The sequence below is a fragment of the Rhipicephalus sanguineus genome, chromosome 11 (assembly GCF_013339695.2).
Source record: "Rhipicephalus sanguineus isolate Rsan-2018 chromosome 11, BIME_Rsan_1.4, whole genome shotgun sequence".
Taxonomy (NCBI): domain Eukaryota; kingdom Metazoa; phylum Arthropoda; class Arachnida; order Ixodida; family Ixodidae; genus Rhipicephalus; species Rhipicephalus sanguineus.
The window spans coordinates 103,749,512-103,771,324 of record NC_051186.1 but is presented as its reverse complement, the minus strand read 5'-3'; the positions used below and the strand labels follow the sequence as shown (position 1 = coordinate 103,771,324).

General features: G+C 46.8%; 1 protein-coding gene across 1 annotated transcript; it reads left to right on the top strand.

Moving 5' to 3' along the window:
* The first annotated feature begins 765 nt into the window (after nucleotides 1-765).
* On the top strand, nucleotides 766-21,050 carry LOC119374666 (uncharacterized). Its single transcript, XM_037644830.2, has 6 exons — nucleotides 766-929; nucleotides 994-1,071; nucleotides 11,425-11,554; nucleotides 16,144-16,289; nucleotides 17,265-17,397; nucleotides 20,797-21,050. The coding sequence occupies exons 2-6, from the start codon at nucleotides 1,014-1,016 to the stop codon at nucleotides 21,047-21,049; spliced, it is 720 nt and encodes a 239-aa protein (XP_037500758.1). The 5' UTR covers nucleotides 766-929; nucleotides 994-1,013; the 3' UTR covers nucleotide 21,050.
* The last annotated feature ends 763 nt before the right edge of the window (nucleotides 21,051-21,813 follow it).

The following is a 21,813-nucleotide window of genomic DNA, read 5'->3' as shown; positions in this document are numbered from 1 at the left end:
CTACTACTACTACTACTACTACTACTACTACTACTACTACTACTACTACTACTATATCGCGCTGATAAGCTCGAAAACACAGGTTTGATTCCAGTCACGCCGGCCCCACATTTTGATGTAGACGAAATGTAACAACACACGTGTACTCAGATAAATGTGCAAGCTAATAGAACCACAGGTCGTCAAATGCAACCAGAGTCCCTGCACTCTATTGTGCCTAATAATCTGCGCGCATACTTTGGCACGTAAATATGCATAAACTGATATTAAATCTACTACTACAGCTGCTGTTGTTAGTACGGCTTCAATGGCTATACTGCGACTGTTGCGTCCGATGCTATCGCAACTATACACTATTGCTGCTGGTGTTACTGCTGATTCTAACTACCACTGCTATTTACACTACCGCTGTATCCGCTGCGCAGTTGCATAATTGGGCAGTTGCAGTTAATGCCGCATCATTTCTTCCATTCCACAAGTACGACCACTACCGCCAAGGACAAAGAGAGTGAGAGAGGTAAGGAGAGAGACGTAGCGCGAGAAACGAAAGCCGGAAAGGTTATTTCTTGTCAACAGTTTGTTTTCGAAAACTAAGTCTCAACTTCGTGTGTACGGGATTCCGTCGCTCGCATGTGTCGGCATGAAACGGAGATAAAACGCCGTCGCGCGGACTCCCCATGTAGGTCCCGTCCTTGCCAAGTCGTCGTCGGTAAGAGGGAGATCGCGAGACAAGAAAGGGCCCGGCGGCTCGAGGAGCTACCGCCGCACACTTCGTTCGTCTCAAGCGCTCGGAGCAGCGTTGCGCCGTAACGGAGTCAAGGTAACGTTCCCTCCAATCAAGGAAACTATCGCCGGTGTGGCTCGCCGTTGAAAAAGCGCCCAACCACGACGACGTCGAACGGGCAACGTGGTGCGGATTATAGCTGGCAGTGAGTCGTTGTTTTGGGTGGGAACGCACAAGTGCCGCGGCAGCTGCCAAAGATTTCTTCGCAGTTCCGGAAAGGACGGCGAAGATGCGATACCTGCTAACCCTGATCGTCTGCGCGGCTCTGGGACCGCTCTTGAGCGCCGGTGAGTGACGCTGCCGCGCGTTGATACCTTTAATGCAGTTGGCATAGCTGATGAATTTTAAGCACATCGGAAGCGTACCAAAACACCTTTAAGGAAAATTACGAGCGGATTCAGTAAGCTACATAATCTTACACTAGGAAGAAAAAGAAAGTGAACCTATCTACTGGACAGGAACGTCATGGTTCAGTGTAGGAAGCGTCGGAAAGATGCTAGCCGTGACGAGGGAAGAATACGAGAGAATTACACGTGGAGCACACGCGCTGACATTTCAGAAAGCGAATCGACACTTCGTTAATACTTGTGTTAAGTCGGAGTCACTTTTTTACGATCATGAATTGACCCGGCTTTTAGAAAATATTTTTGATGGCAAAAACATGCTTGCAAGCGTGGACTAATGGCTAGAGCGTTGGGCTTAGCCCTGGGCTCGAAGGCATATATTCATTGCCATCATCAGTCATACATTTATTTATGGTACTCTAGGCCTACTTGGAAGTTATCTAACTGGAAATTTACGCGGTGTCTAGCGATCTTGTCGCAGAGTGCGCGAGAACGGAAGTTTGCAAACGATAAAAGTGCCGATGAGGATGCCTAACTGTCGAGAGATCACATTTTAAGTATCCCATCGCGTACTCTATATTATGCGGCAGCTTCAGATCGCCTTGGCAGACATGGTAAGCGAAACCTTGAATGCACGGCTACGCTAATACGCATAATTCATGGGCTTTAGCCACTAATGTCATGTAAATCAAACGCCGCTTTTTCTGTTGATAAACTAGCTGGAGGCGCTAGGTGCACATGTATGGCGCCGGCTATCTCTAGGCTTTTGAATAGATCGGGCATGAAACGTACAGTTATCGTTATCACGTACGAATCAATACAACACCACGATATGAAAAAGTCTGGTTGGCATATGAAACACACACAGTCGTTATCACATACAAAATAAGATAGCATTACATTTGCAAGATAAGCTTTAAGAAATGCGAATAATGTTGTGTTGTACTACAATTGCGGAAACGTGGAAGCATTTCAGCTAGATAAGCAAGAGCTAGAGGTCACTGTGATCGCGAAGCGCATCCCTGAAAGGTAGGATTCATCCGCTCGCTTGGCTACGTGGTTCGCAGGGTGCGCTGAGTTCCCGCGATCTACGCGTCCGTGGTCCGAAAGAAGTGTTTGCTTAGGCCCATGTTATCGGACAGATATGCGACGAAACTGCATATATGGATGAGGATTCGCATGATGCAAAGAAAACCCACAGTGACACAAGGTTACAAGGAGACGGAAAGACACGAAGGTTCCGTTCATGCTAGTTCAAAAAGTCTCAACAGCCGGAGCGCTTAACTACGGTTCGACATGTTCGTCATAGACTTCAGGAGAATCTATTCATCAGTAGAGATGGGTAAGGAAAGTCCGGTTCTGGAGGAGGAGATCACGCAGACGCACTGTCGTTGCTATGACCATAGCATCGGACAACGTCGCCTGGAGTTGGTCGTGGCGGTGCTCCCTAGATGCTCACGAGTTAGTCGCGGTAGTGGCTTGTCGGGATGCTCGCCCAAGATAGACGACCCTAGGCCCGCACCTTGACGTCTTGCTAGGGGTGCGGTCATGCCCGACCGGCGCGAGCCTCCTGGTCACGGCGTCCGATGCCCCACGCGCCAACGGAAACCGGTGGCGCAAGGTATTACTTCGTGTTCATTTCGTTTTTCTCCCACTCCAGCGATTTGTAATAATCCTGTGTGGCGTTTGGTCACAACTTCACAGCCACTGAACCACAGTGAACGAAATAACGCGATGGCTGTAGGATACAACAGGGAAACCTCCCTCGATTAACAGGTATGTACATTGTTAGCAAGACGCATGGTGTGAAGGGCCACCGAAGTGACCAACCAGGCGTTCCAAGGAATGGCACATGGGCAATATGTTCAATAGGTCAGAAGAATACTGAAAAAAAAAAGAATGTCATACACGTTATAATTTAACACGAAGCTAAAAAAAAAAGTCACGGCTTCGCCGCAAGGGCGAAGCAATGAATGCGATAGCAAGAAACTAATGCTATACGAAGTGAGGCTCGCCAATGGATACTCTCAGTTTGAACAGCGCTCCTGTTGCAAAGGCGGCCAAAGCAGCGAAGGAAACGAGTGCTTCAAGTGTCGAGCTGTGACACTTGATAGTTCGCGCTCATCTTCTGTTTGTTCGTTTAGCGGCGTCCCTTGGTCTTTCGTACGCTCCGTAACATGAGCGCGGACATCACGGTGAAAGCGTGAAACATCCCTCTTCCCCTCAGCACGAGAAAACCGCGCGAGCAGACAGCGGAAGGGCAAGGTTCTCCCTGCGCAAACATAACAAGAAGCGAGCGCGCTCGCCGACGACTTTTAAATCCACCCGTCGCGCTCCTAACGCCATCTCGCTGGTAATGAAGAAACGCTTATAAGCGCCTAGCGTCTCTGAGTCTGTCCAGCGGCAAAGGGTGTCCAGCGGCAAAGGGCTACTGGCAGCGCTAGGGCGTATTAATCGAACACTGGTAGCAAATGGACAATGAGTATGAAAAAATCAGTTGTGCGCAATCCCGCAAGCTGAACGAATATTCATTTGTCCACAATACTGCAGCACAGAGCTACCACATTCCTTCCTATTTTGTAGTTTCATATAATTATCTGGGGCTATTATTTAGACGACTTGCTTCTGCGTTTTTTTATGCTTTATTGCCCTGCAGCGAAGCCTTGGAGCTGAGTAATGGGATGCGCTCTCCAGCGCCTTCTAGTGGGTCGTCCTCTTTGGCTTCTCCTGAAAAAACCCCGTTCGCGCGGAGTCCGTGCTTCTGCCTTGACTGTCGCCATTGCGTATTGCCGTTAAATGCCGTCAAATAAACCCCTTACCTCAACCCTCAACGAAGTCCATCGAATGTAATACCCCTGTCACACGGCCACCACCGAACTCCGTTTATCTCCGTTCCGCACTGAACTCCTTAATGGAGCTTAACCAGAATGGAGTTGTGGCCGTGCTACACGGCTCGGTGCAAGCTTTCGACGGTTGCCGCATGGGGCAGAAACAGCGCTGATGCGCTCGTCGAAACGTCCATTTTTTTCCTGCGCAGTCGCCTTTAAAGCAACAAAAACGTGTTTATGTTTGTTGATGAAGTGCTCGGAATCACCATTGCTGTCACAGGGCTTGTGCGTGCTCCTCACACGTGCAGAAACAAATATGGCGCGACGCTTCACAGCGGTGGCTTGGCGAGGCGTTGGTGTGGAGAGTACAAGCGCTGATGTCCGAAAAAATACAACTAAAACTTACACTACGGAGCGTGAAATGCGACGCAAAAAAGAGCATAGTTTTTAAAATTATAATTGAGCTCGTTAGGACGATTTTCCTAGTGCGCTTTTCAGCGTAACAGTAGCTAGCTGGGACCGAGAGTACTCCATCGAGCAGAAATGGTCATTACCGAACTCCCTCCACCAAAAGCTCCGTTTAACTTCCTCAGCTAAGTGGTGACCGTGTGACATGAACCCCATCTCCCTCGAGGAAAAGACGAGGGAGTTAAACGGAGTTCACGGGTGCCCGTGTGACAGGGGTATAATGGACGTGTTTGTGGACGGTGTTCGCGCATCTGCCCTTATCGACACTGGAGCCGCCGTATCCGTTATGGACGCAAATCTTAGCCGCTTACTCCGAAAAGTGACGACACGAATGTCCCTGCGTACCGTCAGCTCCCAGAGTATTCATCCTACAGACGTATGCACTGCTCGCGTCGTCATTCAGGACGTTGTGTACGACGGCGAGTTCATCATAATTGGTGCATGCTCCCACGACGTCACCCGGGACGGGATTTTCTGTCCCGCCATGACGCTGTAATTCATTGCGCACCAGCCGAAATTGAACTTTCACCGTTCTCACATTTGACGGCGGCTGACAGTCCATCGGCATTGAGCCAGATACTTGTCAAAGACGACGACAATGTGCCTCCAAACTCGTCAACGGCTGTGTCAGCCTACTGCTCCGGTCTCTGCGACACCATTGCACTCCTTTCGCCATCTGACGACGTATGCACTAGGAAAGGGTTGCTGGTACCTTTCGCGACCATTCAAGTCACTCAGGGCAGCACCGCTATTTTTATTACCAACCCATTACTGAGTTTCAAGGCTTCGCTACAACCCGGATAAAAAAAAAAGCCAAAGTGGATCTGTTGTCAAATCTGAGTAAAGACCAACAGGGGCAACACGTTGAGCGATAGGGCTCGCAACGAAGGTGGCAGTTACGCAGATGTCTGATACAAGTGTTGTTCTTCGAAAATACATTGTCTTCGAGTCGTTATCCTCGGTTCACTTTGCCTACTGTCTAGGTTTCTCCGCACTTCATTTTTGACAAAGCAGCTGTCTGTGCCAAGTGTTACATGAGAAATCAATCCTAAATCGGGTATCTTCGCGAAATTGGAGCAAAATCGGAACAGCTGTAATGATTCATGGGTCCAACGGCCTCATAGCAACAGTGCAACCTAGTAATACACATTGCGGCTGCGAATTCTATTGAATACATTGGTTCCCTTACGACCTCCTATAAGTGCAAACACACACAGGCGTTATTGCAATTATCCGGGCACTTATCTACGAGTGCCCGTTGGGGCCCGGGAGTCGAACCCGTCACCATCGTACACAGCTACACAAAGTCATATCTACTTAGTCACACGGCGGTGAACCGCCCTAAGAGGAAAAATATCGTTAAACGACAAATCGAAAGACGAATAGCGGTCTTTTGAAGACATCGAGCGGAAGCCTTGATTTGCATTTATTTTAATAAACAAAAAATTGTACAGCTTGCAATCAGTCGGAGAAGGCTGGGTGACAGCAGAGCTGCTGGGCACCTAGCTGGTCCTGGCTTTGCTAGGCTTTTAAGCTATCACCTCTCTCTTTCCCAGTCCTTGCTTATACTATACTATACATAGCTATTAGGGGCCACCCGTTTCAGCTTCTGTTGTTAACGATCTCGACACAGTGCCTAGGCGGTGATTAGGCTAATCGCATACCGGTTCATCGTGATGATAATTTTCAATCTACGACATACGGCCAACCTCGAGAATAACAGCTCTGCTGTAAAATGCGACAGGAAGGTTTAGCACTGTGTTCAAGCCCCCAACACGTTGTGCCAACACTACGAGACCGGTGGTCTAGTGGTTATGGCTCTCGGCTGCTGACCCAAAGGTCGCGGGATCGAATCCCGGCCGCGGCGGCTGCATCTTCGAAGGAGGCGAAAATATTTGAGGCCCGTGTACCTAGATTTAGGTGCACGGTAAAGAACCCCAGGTGGTCGAACTTTCCGGAGCCCTCCTCTACGGCGTCTCTCATAATCATCTCGTGGTTTTGGGACGTTAAACCCCAGATATTATTATCAACACTACGAGACGTAGCCATAACGCGAAGAACCACGCGAAACAACCGCTGGAGCTTTGTAAGGATAGGATACAGGGATGAGGTAGGCATGCGACAACGCTGACCCTACTGGCGGTATCTAGTGGCGTTGCCGGCGTCACGATTCAGTGGTACAAAAGTTGTCACCGGCGGAAAAGTGGTGACGCTCGTCAGCGCCCGGGAACATAACTGAACTTATTTAAGGGGAAGTTCGCTGCCTGTTTTCTTGGGCTTTAAGTGTGCGCAGAACTAATCTGTAAGGCAGATGAACTCTTCGGAATTCCACAAGGTGGTGGAAGGGTTGTGAAAGAGAAAAATTGGCATCCGCCCGAACGAACGCCAGTCCTTTTTATAATAAAATGATGTACGCATGCAAACATGCGCACACGAGAAGAGATGAAGAGAACATAAGCACAACGCCGACTATCAACTGAAAAGAAGCTCAGTGCATGCGGGAAAAAATGTTGACACAAAATCTTCTCTGCGCATGCGTATCTATGGAGCGCCACCTGTTGATCAGGGACGCGTGGTCGCCTACTGTGATACAACCGTTCAGGCATTCTGATTTCTTCTTTATCGAAGCCCACGCATACGCTTTCACTATCGATATGCCAGGGCCTAACGATTGGATGTGTTTCTTCATTCATGTGCCTGTACAAACCAGCACAATCGTCGACTTTTAGAGTGAGTCCATACTTTTGACAGCGTAAAGATAGATTGGATGGCGAGCCTGCGGTGAAGCACCGCTCATGCTCCAATAATCCCCGATTAACACAGCGGCCCGTCTGCCATACGTAGAGGCGGGCGCAGCTAAAAAGAACTTTATTTATTACATCTGCACGACAATCAATAAATTTGTTGGCGTGTCTCGCGAAACGAATGTCAGTCCTCCTTTTGTATATTACCTGCTGATTCTTTCTCTGCGGGGTGGTGAATATCTTATCTAGCTTATTAGCAGCCTTTCATACCCTTTCATAACCCGCAGTAACTACACATCTGGGCCAGCAGAAACGCCAGTGTGTGTAATTTGTGTCCGTAACGTTCATACGAGCAGTGGAAGCCACAGTGCCACTGTAGTCATAAGGCAGAGTCGATGGAGGTTCGTCCCGCTGGCTTCATCATTTGAAATGCGTAGCACTTTAGAGGCCCGGCTTGTCGACGTCTATATGTTTGTCTCATGATCACGATCAAAAATAAGTGGCAGAAACAGGCCCAAAACAGAGCTAAAATTGCTAAAAACAAGTTTCAAATAAACTAATATGATTCAGAATAATTTAAAACGCAGCGAAAGCCAGGAATTTTTAGCAATAATTCACTAAAAATCGCTAAAAACACTTCTGAAAGCTCAGGCTGCCACCAGCGCCACTCAATAAAGGGCGCCTCTGCCTCATCAAACGCGCACTTTCTCCGCCTTCCGGTGCGTCTCCGGCATCCAATCATGCCGTGCTACGCACTTTCTCATGTTTAAAGCTAGTGGAGATGCATTTAGTGTAGGATTTAGTACTACTTCAACTACACAAGGAAATTCTTCAAATCCTCCTTAGGTGCAGAGTCAGCGGGAAGCGAGACGCCTTCCCGCGTTCACTGCTCAAGCTACGAACTCTGCCTTTCGCGTTCCTGAAGCGCTGTATGGTACATGCCTGAGCGCTACCGTTTTGCATTTCCTTGAATTCTCAACCTTTATGCCAGCAGCCAAAGTAGCAGACGAAAGTACTAAGCTATTTCCTTTTGTATTTACGTAATGTTCATCATTCGTACCAATATATCACCACAGGAAAAAAAAAAAAAAGCCTGCAATCTAGACAGATTTCAGTTTTAAGGTGAACATCTCTGTCTTTCCTAATCCCTAAAGTCCACCCGTATCTCTATATTTTTAGCATACTGCTCTTCCCGGACATTTTTAAAGCTGATTGAACTCTCGTCTTGATATACATATTTTCAACCTAAATAAAATGATGTTCCACGAGAACAATTATTTCGTTGTTTATCTCACGCGTATATTCTTCACCGGTTGTTATAATTTTATTCTGATTTGCGGTGAAACACCAGCCTTCTCGCTGTTTTATTTTATGTTCAGAACAAAAATATTGGAGTCAATTGTATTTCCTGCTACTGAACCAGTCTTGTGTGCATACCGTAAAGTTGCTGCCTGTTTTCATCTCACTCGCTCTTCTCCACTACTTAATGTCTTATAAATAAAAAATTCTGAGTAGACATTTTTATGCATGCAGAAATAAAATAACCATGACGCGAAAACACTACCTTGCCTGTCACCTTATTGAACACTAGCGAGGTAAAAAGTATTTTTCTCGTATTAGTAAATTACCGTTTCACAATAACAAAGCACAAAGGGCTCGAAAAGACGCGTGGTAAGCGAGAAAACGCGAGAAAAGAAAAAGCAGATAGCAATGTCGTACTGACGTACATACTTGCGTCAATCCCCATGACGCTATAACTTTTTACGGCGTTCCTGCGCAGTTCTTAATCAATAAAAGTGAAATACAGTACGCTCTAAGGAGGCCCGAGACTTGACCTACTGTATTTCATAACAGTTTATTCAGGCAATGTGGGAAAAATACTAAAAAAACAACTTCTGCATCACTGACATCAATGTCACGTCATGAATGTGGGTGACGTCAGTGACGTCACCAACATTCTTGCGCGGTGATTTCGGCCCAAAATTTTAAAAATTAATCTTCGGCCTCCATTTTTTGTTGTATTACTAAACCTGTAATGGTGACATTAACGGTAGTAAAGTTTTCAAAGAATATTTTTGTCGATAAGAACCGATTTATTGTTTACTTTAGTCTTTTGAAGGCAATCTTATACCATAGCTGAAACGCGAGTAACCAAGTCTTGCTTGCATAGTCACTTCAGGAAAAAAACAAACAAAAGAAAACTCCACAGTGGTCCTATTGCAACAAACTGAAATTGTATCGCATGCTCACTGTCGAGAGACTCGACGGCAATGCCGGACGCTACCCTGGCATGTGCGGCGGATCACTGCGCAGGCCGAGGGTCAGGCAGGTGTTGTCATCCGCTTCGTAACTTGTGCCAGTGCGGAACAAGCCGAGACAAATACAAAGAGCCACGACGAATGGCACGTGTCACGCTCTAGAAACGAGGCACAGTAAACAAAAGATCAATTTCTCCCACGGAATCTTTTTTTCAGGAGACGAAGACGTTGAAAAGGGAGAGATGGGGGTCGCGCCCTCGAAGTGAAAGGGTTGGGGCACTTAGTGCGCTTAACTGAGCAAGACGTCCTTTCGCTTCCGAGGGGCAGCTGAGCGTGTGGTTGTGTCTGGTTATTTGGCCTGGTGAGTGCGTTTGCACGTGCGTGTGTTCAGTGTTATGGAGCCGACCGCGATAGCCTACGGAGCACGGTAGCGTGGTGGAAAGTTTTATAATAAAATAATATTTTCTCGCCTAGCCTTTACCTGTATTGAAAGCGAACTGAGGAGAAACGCCGAGTTAGCTTAGACTAATTACGATTCCCGGAACACCCTAGTTTGCACACCCCTTGAACGCGCCACGGTGGTCCAGTGGCTATGGTGCTCGACTGCTGATCCGAAGGTCGCGGGATCGAATCCTGGCCGCGGCGGCCACATTTTCGAGGGAGGCGAGGATGATTGAGGCCCGTGTACTTAGATTTAGGTGAACGTTCAAGAACACCAGGTCGCTAAATTGCTGGAGCACTCCACTATGGCGTCCCTTATAACGATATCGTGGTTTTGGGGAGTTAAAGGGGAACTCCGGGGATTTTTCGATATTCACCGATTTCAATTAAACTTTCAACATTTGTTCTCTTCGGTACCCTGATGATATGTGCGAAATTATACAACCGTAAGTCATTTAGTTTTTTAGGAAACAAATTTTAAAATTGGTAGACAATTTTGGAATCAGGCCTGTTAGCGCGGGCCACCCTGCGTAAGTGACTTAACGTGCCTACTCTTTTCCGACCCCGCCTCGCCCAGCACACGGTTGCAGCGCGCGCTTTCTTCTACGAGGCGGCGACGACGCGAGCAATGTTCGGCTTTGTTAGCTGCATAGCGTCTTAGTTGTTATTGACATCGGGTCTCACAGTAAGCACGCACAGTAATGAGCAACAAGGAGATCGATGCGGGGCACGTGAGCTACTTCACGCGCCGGCGGGTAGAAATCAAAAGGCGATGCTCCCGCGCTCGTATAGTAGCTGCAATCATCACTGAACTCATCACTGGTGAGTTGAGACGGGCTGGCACAGCTTTATTCCGCGTCGGATGACATCGCCAGCTTGCTTTTCGCGTGGTAGAAGCGCGTGTGCTATGTTTACACACTGGCCAGCCGTGGCGGCGTGTAGCGGACTTCGTGACGTCATCGCATACCCATCACGTAGCAGCTTAGATCCTTGTTTCGGTTTCGACTCATCGTTTATTGCTTATTTAAAATTATTGACTAGTATCTCAGCAAAATGAGTCACCCTTGCTGTTACAGGACTGTTAATACTATTTGAAAACTGCATTATCTCAATATGGTCAAAAATGCACCGGAGTTCCCCTTTAAGCCCCAACAATCATTATTATACACACCCCTTAAGTGTCGCTATGTTGTCGCATAAAAGCATTTTTACGTTTCACATGCATTTCAACAGTATAGAGACGGTTTTACGTGACGCATGTGCGCCGACACCTTGGGCGGCGCGAACGTTTTCTTATTTTTGTATGTCAGGACATGAAGTTAACACAGTCATGAAACGTCGAATGCGCCAGCCCAACCGTTTTCATTCGTATGCGTCTACCGTGGCGCTGTTCGTTTAGTTGTTAAAGATACAAAACGGCGATGATAACGCAATATGGCGGCACCGAAACCCATCCGCAATATAGTCTTTAGAAGTTTGCCCCGACCGAGAATTTACTCGTTAGTTCCACGAGTTTCGAAATAACCGATGACCTTGTCGGTATTGTATTGTGCGCAGGAGCAAAGTACGTGCGTGACAATCCAGACTGCGGAGATGACGCCATCGATGCCTGCGGGACGGAGTTCATTTGCTTCGGACACGAACCACGGCTGCCGGAGAACGAGACGCACCTCGCCGAGAGCTGCAAGTGAGTGCGGCAGCGGGTGGCGCTGCACATAGGCGATGAACTTGAATATGACACTTGGCTAAGGCGAGAACTTATTCAAACAAGTCGGAATACAAGTGCGAATGGAACTACGCACGTCAAATTAACGTCATTATACTGGCGCCCGCTCGGATGCGTGGACGTTTAAATGTAGGCACGAATACACATACGTACACATATGCGCTCGCACATGTCCACCCACATAGAGCTTACATGTCGAACCTACATTACGCGTACAGACACGCACATGCGGACACACGCACAAACATTAAACATAGGAGCACACGTACATGACATGCATACGTTTAGAGATGGAGACACCTACATGTATATGCACGTGCTACCACGCGTATCCGTACCACATACCCACATGCACACATATGCCCCACACGTGCACACGAGAAGTGTAATAAGATCGATCTTTATTATACACTTCGTCTGTCTCCTTCGTCACTGCCGCAACACACCGTTCTCGGGTGGCTCCTCACATATAAATGCAAAAAAAAAAATCACAGCATATCCACGGAGGGAATGATGATGAGCGGGCGAAGCTGCGGAGATTCATCGGTAAACCTTGAATCTTCCGTGAATTCTGCCCAGTGCAGCATCACCGACGTGAGATCGGGCGCGTTTATACTAAAGGTTCGATGAGTTATGACGACTTGCAGCTCACTTTAATTTTACATGTACGCTGTGAATTTTCATTGTTTAGAAAACCATTGCTTTAGAAAACATCTGGCGTCTTTCGTTAAGCAGCTGGCGTCTCTTCGTTTTGCTTTAGAAACATCTGGCGTTCTTTCGTTTTGCTTTGAGAAAACATCTGGCGTCTTTCGTTGGTTTATTTCATCAATCAACGGCGTTTTGAACAAAATTTTTATTGTTTAATCACGCACAGGAGAAATCTCACCAGGCACTACCTTGGAGGTAAACAATGGCTGCTAATGGGAATGAGAGACAGAAGAAGTCGGCTTTTAGCTAACACTTACACTTCTACTTCTACTAACGTTTCCTACTGGAACATGCCAATGGCTGCTAATGGGGAATGAGAGACAGAAGAATTCGGCTTTTAGTTAACGCGCACGCGGCGAATTTTTTATTGTTCAACAACGCACAGGAAAAATCTCCCGCCGGCACCACCTTGGAAGTCAAGATCTGGTACTAGCGTTACGACTGGTTACGCACTACTACGAGGGACGAACGGGTGCCGCCTTAAGAAGCTTCGCCTCTAAAAAGGCCAAACATGTATGCACACAAGAGTCAGAGTGCTTTCACTACTGTGGATGTGGAAGCCAGCGAAGCTGCGACTGAGGTGGGTCTGTTATAGTGAATATTGCTATAGTGGGTTTATGTGTTTTCATGATTGAGTACATTTGTGCACACAAAGATCCCGGTGTTTCTCTTGTGTTTGACGCATATCATCTCATCAACGGCGGCCAGAGGCGGTTTCAAAATGAAATCCTGTATAACATAAGAAATGCCGTTGCTTCGAAAGTGCTAAAAATGGGATGCCATTCGTTTCTTGTACAAGTGGTCTTGTCCTTGAGGCAAGATTTTTCACGCCAATTCGTCACGTCGGCACAGTCGTATACCTTTATAGTTGCTTTTGCGCCGTGTTCATTTTTTCGGCGCAAGAACGCAGGATTAGTCAACCTCAAAAAAGCTTAGAGGACGCTTGAGCTGCGCCTTCAAGAGTAGAACGCGACAGCGTAGTCGGGCCCCGTTCGCGTCGCCTTCTCGTTCATTAGCCTGCCTTCGCTCCTCGATGGACACCTAAACCGTGCCGCAAGGAGAGGAACGTCAGTGGGCGTAAGATTGGCTGTCTCAGACTTTCCTAGAATGCCTACTGCAAGTAGGGTAAGGCGGGGCAAAACGCAACAAAATTGAAAATAGTGAATATTTTTTTATTTCACTCGTTACCATTACATGTCAATACAGGAACTTTCTTTTGGGTACAAGGTATGTGTTACATAAATATGGCCATGCTGCGACTGCTCAAAATATTATTTTAAAAAGAAACAAAGAATGCACCAGATGTCTCATTTTGCCCCAACCTGCGGGGCCAAACGAGACGCTGTATAAGGCAGGAAGAGACAGTGTGAAAAATTTTGTTCTTTCAGTTCTTGAAGTAGACCCACTTCAAATTCACTCCATGCGCCCCACGCAGTCCTCATGAGCCCAGTCTTTGCCCTCCACGCATTGACTCCAGACAGAACCAGGCGCTGTGCTGCTCCGAAACTCCTGAAAAGTATTCAGTGCGAAGTACCCACCATGCTTCCGTGAGGTAACACACGTACCTGCACACTTCGTCGATGCTCTTGCTGCTGCTGACGATTAATTATGCCCGATCACTGTGTAATGGATGCGCCATTAAACCCCCTTCTCGTTGCGTAATTCACATGTTTTCATGCCTGGTCCGATTAAGCGCTTCTGCCACGCAATATTATATGCGTTACTCCTTGCTCTACACGGCATTCGTATAGCTTTTTATTTTTCAGAATCAGTTTCAAGCAGTGGCATGACTCTGTGGTAGAAAACCTGCTTGCCATGCGGAAGGCCTGGGTTCAGTTCGCACTCGTACCGAACATCTTTGTTATTTATTTATTTGCATCTATCTTGAATTTTCGCTCACGGACAACGCCAATTTTTCGCTCACAACCAACGACGCCGGTATTTCACGGAAACACCGACACTGGTGTTTCCGTGAAACGAGCTCTTCAACGCAATCGCGTTCATACGTTAGAAGAAAAGTGTTGTTATACGCAGCCCCTGATGCGATGCGCCACAACCTATACCAGGGGTCTCCAACTCACCTCAGCCAGCGGGCCGCAGCCAGGCAATTTAGTCCCGCAAGGGCCGGGGCAGTGAGGAAGGTAGGAGCGGGGGGGTGGGGGGGGGGGGGAGGGTGTACAAATAGGCAGCAAACGTTGCCATTTCAAAGAAATTTGCAAGAAAACCTTTCCAACATGTCATATATGGGTCACCTCTGAAGATTTGATGGCACGATTCGAACAACGTGTCCATAGCGATCTCCGAAATGCTTAAAATCTTGGTGGCGATTCTGAAATATAGCTTTTGTTTCATGGTTAGGTTTCAGCATATGGTGACCACATGAGGTGCCTCACGAAAACAATGCCAGTCATGCCTGTGTAACTCACGAACATACTTAAGAAGAAAAATGTGGGGCGAAGACAGTCAAGTGCGGGCCACAAGCGAGAGGCTCGCGGGCCGAGTGTTTGAGGCCCCTGATCTAGGCGTATACAGTTGGCTGTAATACGTGCAAACAAGCATGTACGGGGTCAACCACGTCTTAGGTGAACACCTTATCAGTATTGAAGCCGGTAAAGGTAGGGCGTTTATTCTAGTTCACGAGGGAAATATCCGTTTTATGACATCGGATCACGGTGTCCATAAACACCATGATTCGTATGTAGTGTGTTCTGAGGCCACGAACAGACAGCTATCATTAATAACACAAAAGCCTTGCAGAACCGTGCTGTGCGTTTAATCGTTTGTGATTATTCACGTTACACTAGCGTCACCATTAAAAAAAAAAAAGGTGAGTTAGCCAACCTAGCGATTCGCCGTAAAATCTCCCGGTTATCACTGTTCCATAAACTTCATCATCAACCCTCACTTCACCGATGAGTTTTTTCAGTCACCATTAGTTAACTTCCCACGTCTTGATCATACACAGAAATTCAAACGCATAATCTGCCAGCCTTCCATCATGCACATCCATTCTTGCCGCGCCCAATAACCGAATGGAACGAATTACCATCAGACATTGCCAGAAAACACAGCCTTAGCAAATTTCAAGATATTATTCACGCACAACTTGCCACCTAATCTTAGTATTTTAAATTTCTGTTTATCGCTCATTGCGGTGTTTATCTGGTGATTTCGGCTGCTGTTTCTTGTTTGTGATCTGTTTGAAAATGAATTTTGCACATTGTTCTTGACTCCATTTACTTTGTACTGTAGTTACAACTTTTGAGATGCATGACCTGTAACCGATGCCTGTCTCTCCACCCTGAGTACCCTCGTGATGAGGACCTTAGGGTCTTTTTTGCATAAAAAAATAATTTTCTGTATTATGAGCTAAACCCCGGCTTCTATGATGTCTTGAATACAAATGAGGTGCTCACGTTACATGTTGACGACCCTGCACATAAGCAATATATACGCGCACACAAAGGCGTGCACAACATCCGCTACTTGTTTGCATTATGTCCGTTACCGGCCACTTGTGCGGTACAGCCGCCGGAACGCGAAAGACATGGGATACGGAAACCTTTATTACTTTAGTTGATTGATGATGTCCCGTATGTGTTTATATCGACCAACAACGTATGTGCTTCGTTAACCTCCCTGCCTTTCTATCTTACTTCCCCTTCATAGTGTGCACTAGTTTCCACTAAGTTCGTTTCTCAAGGCTAGCCAGTACTTCTTCTTTCGTACTAATGTTATGTTCTTTAGTGATGTAGAAAGTCCGATTATGATATATAGCTTGGCTGCTGTACTCGGTGCTCTCTACTGCTGCTCTTGAGCGCATCGATTCTGTATCTCCGCAGGCGCCAGCTGAAGGGCATCGACTGCGCCAACGAGTACTCGGAGCGCTGCCTCCTGGGTTTCTTTCGCGGCTCGGCCGTCACGGCGTTGATAACGCTGCAGGAGGAAACGGAGCGGAAGTGCGACGCTACGCACCCGGACCACAAGCGTAATGTATATAGTGCACTAAACAGCACCCCGGCTACTACTCTCGCAACCGGGTGCCCTTTCACGCAAACAGGTGTCACGTGTGATTTCATTCTTCACTGTGTCTTATTTATGTCTATTTCTTTGGTACATTACGCTGTCAGAAGACCACGCCGGAGGAGAAGGAAATGGACGTAGCAAATAGAAGCGCACTAGTTGTACCATTGCATAAAGCCAATATTCGCGTACGAAGAAAATGAACACCCATTCTTTGCCCTAGTCCCTTCAGAAACATGTCTTTATGTTACTGATACGCGGATAATCCAGAAGACGGTAACAGCGACAACGTCGCAAAAAAAAGCTCGACATGTCGTCACTGGGACACAGATAGAAATAAGTACAAACGAAGAACCACACGTATTTCAGAACAAACGATGCCTTCATGACTATCCTGACACAAACGCACACACACACAAAAAAGAGAACAACCAGTCAATGCGAGATATAGTGTAGAAAATCAGTCATTCGTGTGCATGCGCAGTAATCGCTACATTATACTCATATGTAAATGCTCTGAAAAGGCAAAAGAAGATAACTGGTGATAGTCACATTTTCTATTTACCTCTGGTGCTTTCGATCGCTTTATAAACTGCCACGCGCGTGCGCACCCATATATGCAAACACACATGTGCACCACACGCGCACACGCACACAACATCAGAGGGTTAGGCAGAAATTTATTCGAAGGGGGGCCGGGGGGGTACAAACGAAGTTTGAAACTTCGTTTGGTTTCTTTGCATTTCTTCTTGAAAATAATTGGACCACTGCATAAAAAAAGCCTGTTGGGGAAGGAAAAGAGAACATGCAAGGAAGCATGTATTACATACGAAGCGAACATTGCCACGGAAAATATTGCAAAACGTTTATGCTCAATGACATGCTTTTCATTCATCCACAACCGCAGAGATTCTTTGCTAATTTCTTCCAATGCGTGCAGGCTACCTAAAGAGCGCCCCCTGCCTAAACAAGGCCGGTGACCGGATCCACAAATGCGTGCACAATTTCCGGGATGATCTGTATCGCATCGCTCTCAAGGCGCCACCCAAGCAGAAAATACGCTACGCGTGCTGGTACGTAAAACAAGTGATCACAACTAACACTTTGACGATGGAAAAACGTGACACGCTTGGGCCAACCAAAACAAGAAAAAAAGAACCAGGAGGACGCTTGAGCTTCTCCTTCAAGAGTAGAATACGATAGCGTAATCGCGCCCCGTTGACATCGCTTTCTTAATTGCTAGTGGACACCTCAACTGTGCTGCAAGGAAGGAAACCTCTGTGCGCGTAACATAGGCCCTTTCAAACTATCATGCTGCAAGTACAGCTGCGAAGTGCCCGCTACGGCGTAATTCTTCCTTTCGCCATGTGGCGAAGTAACCACTACGCGTCCGTATAGCAACGCGCGCACCGGCGTAGCTGCACACTTGGTTGATGCTGTTGCTGATAATTCTGATTAATTATGCCCGCGCACTTTCTAAATGGTTGGACCTTTAGACCAACCACTCATTCCGCAATTCACATGTTTTGACACCTGACGCGATTCTACGCTTCTGCCAGGCAATATTATATGCGTTAAGGAGACTCGTCCCACTGCATTGCATTCGTGTAGGGTTTCTTCTGAAATACTTTGAAGCACGGGGTTGGCTCTGTGATGTAACAGCTGTTTGCCGTGCGGAAATCTTGGGTTCGATTCCCGCTCGAACCAAAAATTTTAATAAATTGTTTTATTTATTCGTTTGTTTAATTGTTTGCGTGTATGTCGAATTTTCGTTCACTGAGAATGCTGATTCGTCGCTCACAACGAATGACGCCAACACCAGAAATCCTTCCAAACGAGCTCTTTAACGCTGTCGCGTTAAAATAGTGAATCAGTTGTTGCGGCCAGGCTCACGCAGTAGGATTTACTGACAGTCACGAGTGCTCGTAAAGTCCATTCGCCAACAAGACGTGCGGCAGGGTCTTTCCAAAGCGATTCCCCGCATTTCCTCACCCGAGAGTGGCCACTCATATAAGCGGCTAAGAGCATAGCTTGCACAGCACATTGTCGAGCGTCTAAGGATGTGGAGCAGCATAGAAGGAGTATATAATTACCTACTATCAACCACCAAAGTTGAGCAGTATGTAGCTGGCTATCACTAGAAAATATTAGGGCATTTGCATATGTACCCCCCAAGCACACACTACGCAAAAAAGTTGCTTCCCGATGGGAGAGTGCGTGTGGCAGAGGAAGCCGCAAGTTAGGATCGGAAACGTCACACGGTCCCTGATGCATTTGCCCTAAGACGACTCAAAGATGAAAGCTATCTTCTGCCTGTTTTGTTTCTCATTCGATTCAATTGATATCGCCTGACTGCAACTGCCGTTGAGCATCCGTTCTCAAGAGCGGCGTAGGCAACTGCCGGTCTTATTGATGAGCGGAGCACGAGTATTAGCTAATCTCCGTTGCTACAACTGCCTAAAGGTATCCGTAACACAGTGTATAACAAGCAAATGGTGGCATTGACGAATCTGGTCCCAAGTTATCCATTAAAGTACTTCCCCAAGAATGTAGCTTGCTTTGAGAAGTTAAACCGATCGATGACTATCACAAGCGGGACAAGAGGAATATAACAAGCAGCAGCGTAAGGTGAAAAATTATGAAGGAAAACTACTCGTGAATTGAACTGGGTCAAAGTTTCTTGGTTTTACTGCCGCCTAGATACAATATCTTAATCACAACAAATTGGTTCTATCTGCAAGAAATTTTCTACAATGCCGAACCCGTTGACCATATTAATTTATTTCATACATTAACTGCTGCTATTTTCTATAAATTTTTAATTAATTTGAATAATTTATTAAGCCTTCTGAGTAGTTCACGTGCCCTTCAGCTGGTTCAATGTTAACTTGAACTTACGCGCTGCTCTTGCTTTCCAAGTTTCTTAATATCGTTCTTCACTTCTTTCCTGCGCTGCTTCTTGACATTTTTATTGAAACTGCTTCATCATTCACGGATTTTTCATTATGAGTACGTACGTGACACGTTTGACGATCAACGCACCTTCCCCGCTGCTTACAGTGAATGATCATAAGCAAAGTGAGGTATTGGGCTAGTTGGTTTTTTCATGATTATAAAAACTGCGCTACAGTTACTGCGAAATACGAAGTTAGGGGGGAGGCACGAAACGAAGTGGACACTACAAGCGCAAACTATCAACTGAATTTTATTGAACAAAAAAATGAAGGTAAGAAGACATTTAGAAGAGCGATGAATTGGGCTAGTTGGTGGTCGTTCATGGTTTCCTTGTTGTGCTGCAGATGACGAGACGAGGACGGGAGGTCGATACAGGGACACAGGACAGGTGGTGCACCACCTGTCCTGTGTCCCTGTATCGACCTACCGTCCTCGTCTCGTCATCTGCAGCACAACAAGGAAACCATGTAAGAAGACATCCAGGAAAGGGAGAGATCAGTACAAGCTGCATTCTACTAACCGCCGCGGAAATCGAATTCATCAGAAGCCAGAGATAGCAATTGAGTCAGCGCACTCGGAAAAGAACTTTGAGCCTTCGCCACTTTCGCAATCGTAATCACCCATTCACCTCATCGCAATCACCCCACGTGGAGCACATGAAGGCAATGCAGCAAGGTTGCCCCCCCCCCTCTCCACCCTCTCCGCAAACTGATCTTTCCCTTTCCTGGATGTCTTCTTACCTTCAAGTTTTGTTCAATAAAATTCAGTTGATAGTTTGCTCTTGTAGTGTCCACTTCGTTTCGTGCCTCCCCCCTAACTTCGTATTTCGCAGTATCTGTAGTGCAGTTTTTATAAACAGTGAATGACGTTGAAATTTTGAGGAAAACGAAGGGTTGTGTTAAGAAAATACAACCGAACTGTTGAAAACATGTGCCTTTGTTATTACTATGATTTTCCCTATGTTCAAGACTGGGAAGGTTTTGTGCTCAGTCGTGTTGTCTAGGGGTATCGAGAATACGATTTTGCTTTAACCTGTAGTTGCATTTTTCACGCACTTCAGGTGGCATCAAAATAATCGAGTACCTGTTTTCACTGATAGTATGGTGAACCTGTAAAAAATTAGTATGGCGCATAAAGGACGGCGACGAAGTGAAGACGCCAACTGACAGGCACTTCGTCCCAGACACAGACACTTCACTCCGTCCCCGTCCTGTTTGCGCCGTACCAAATTTTCTCAAATAACGAACCAACTAGCTCGGCAACAAGCCCTGATGGTGGTCATGTTGCTGCGTGTGTGTAGGTTGTTAGTTTCCTCTTCCTCCGAGAAAACTATGCTAACATGTATACAAAACAACTCCTGCTCAAAAAGCCAAGGAGTAGCGGGCTCTCTATATCTATGTGCCAGCATTCTGTTTTGCTACGTTTACAATTATGCGATTGTAAAAAGCATGGCATCCAGAACCTACACACTCATTACAATAGTGAATACTTCTCTTCATTCTGATCTTTCTATACAGTGAGTACAGCAAGATGTACAGCTGCAAGCAGACCAGCCTGACGGAGAACTGCAAAGACCCCAAGGCGATCCAGTACGTCCGCGAGTCGGCCGAATACGTCCTGCACAACCTGGTCAAGGTCTTCTGTGGCCGATACGAGAGCGGCTCGGAGGAATGCAACGCTCTCGACAAGCTGCCCGCGCTCGACGCGAACGAGAACGCGCCCAAGAGCTTCATCCTGCTGCTCAAGTCATTCGCTGCCGCCGTGCCATAAAGCCCGAAAACCACCAGTTGTCTTTACAGCGCGAACTCGCCGGGAAGGGTGAAAGACTGGATAATTGCTTTCAAAGAGTTCAGTGACATCACGGTCAGGGACGTGCGGACTGGGAGCATACAGAAAATCGCGTGCCTTGATGTTTGCTATGAGTAACGTTGCTGTAGGTGGCTCGAGAAGTATTAAGGTATGGCACCCAGAAGAGACAGCCGGCAACAAACACATTTTTCCGCAGTACATGATATCGAAAAGGAAAGCGTGACAATATGAGCAGCCTGCGCGCGCAGTCGGGTATTCGCTTTTGCACTCTATGGAACGTAATTCGTTGTTTGACAGGTTACATGTGCTAACGAAGTCTGAAGTTTGGACGAAGTTTTGAAGATGATATGGGGAACGGCGATAAGGTTGCACCACCAAGCACGAAAAGACAGTTCCAAGATAGCCCAGCTCTCGGCTGCAATTACGTAATGCGTAATTATTCTCAAAGGCTGTTCGCGAAGAGTGCCTGTTTTGATGTTCTCTTTATGTCTGAGATCCCTTTCGATACAGATTACTTCGATCCACCACTGCCACTCGAAGCGGCGCGTCACTGTTGAAACTTCAAAGGGCCCTCTGGTATAGCTGTGATAAAATGTGGACCTGCCTGCGAAAGTCACTGTGTTCAGTTTATCCAAAACTTACCATTTTATTCTCTTAACCGCCCGCAGATATACACGATTTTGGATTACGTGTCCCGATTCGCAGGTCAGTATCGTATCGAAAAT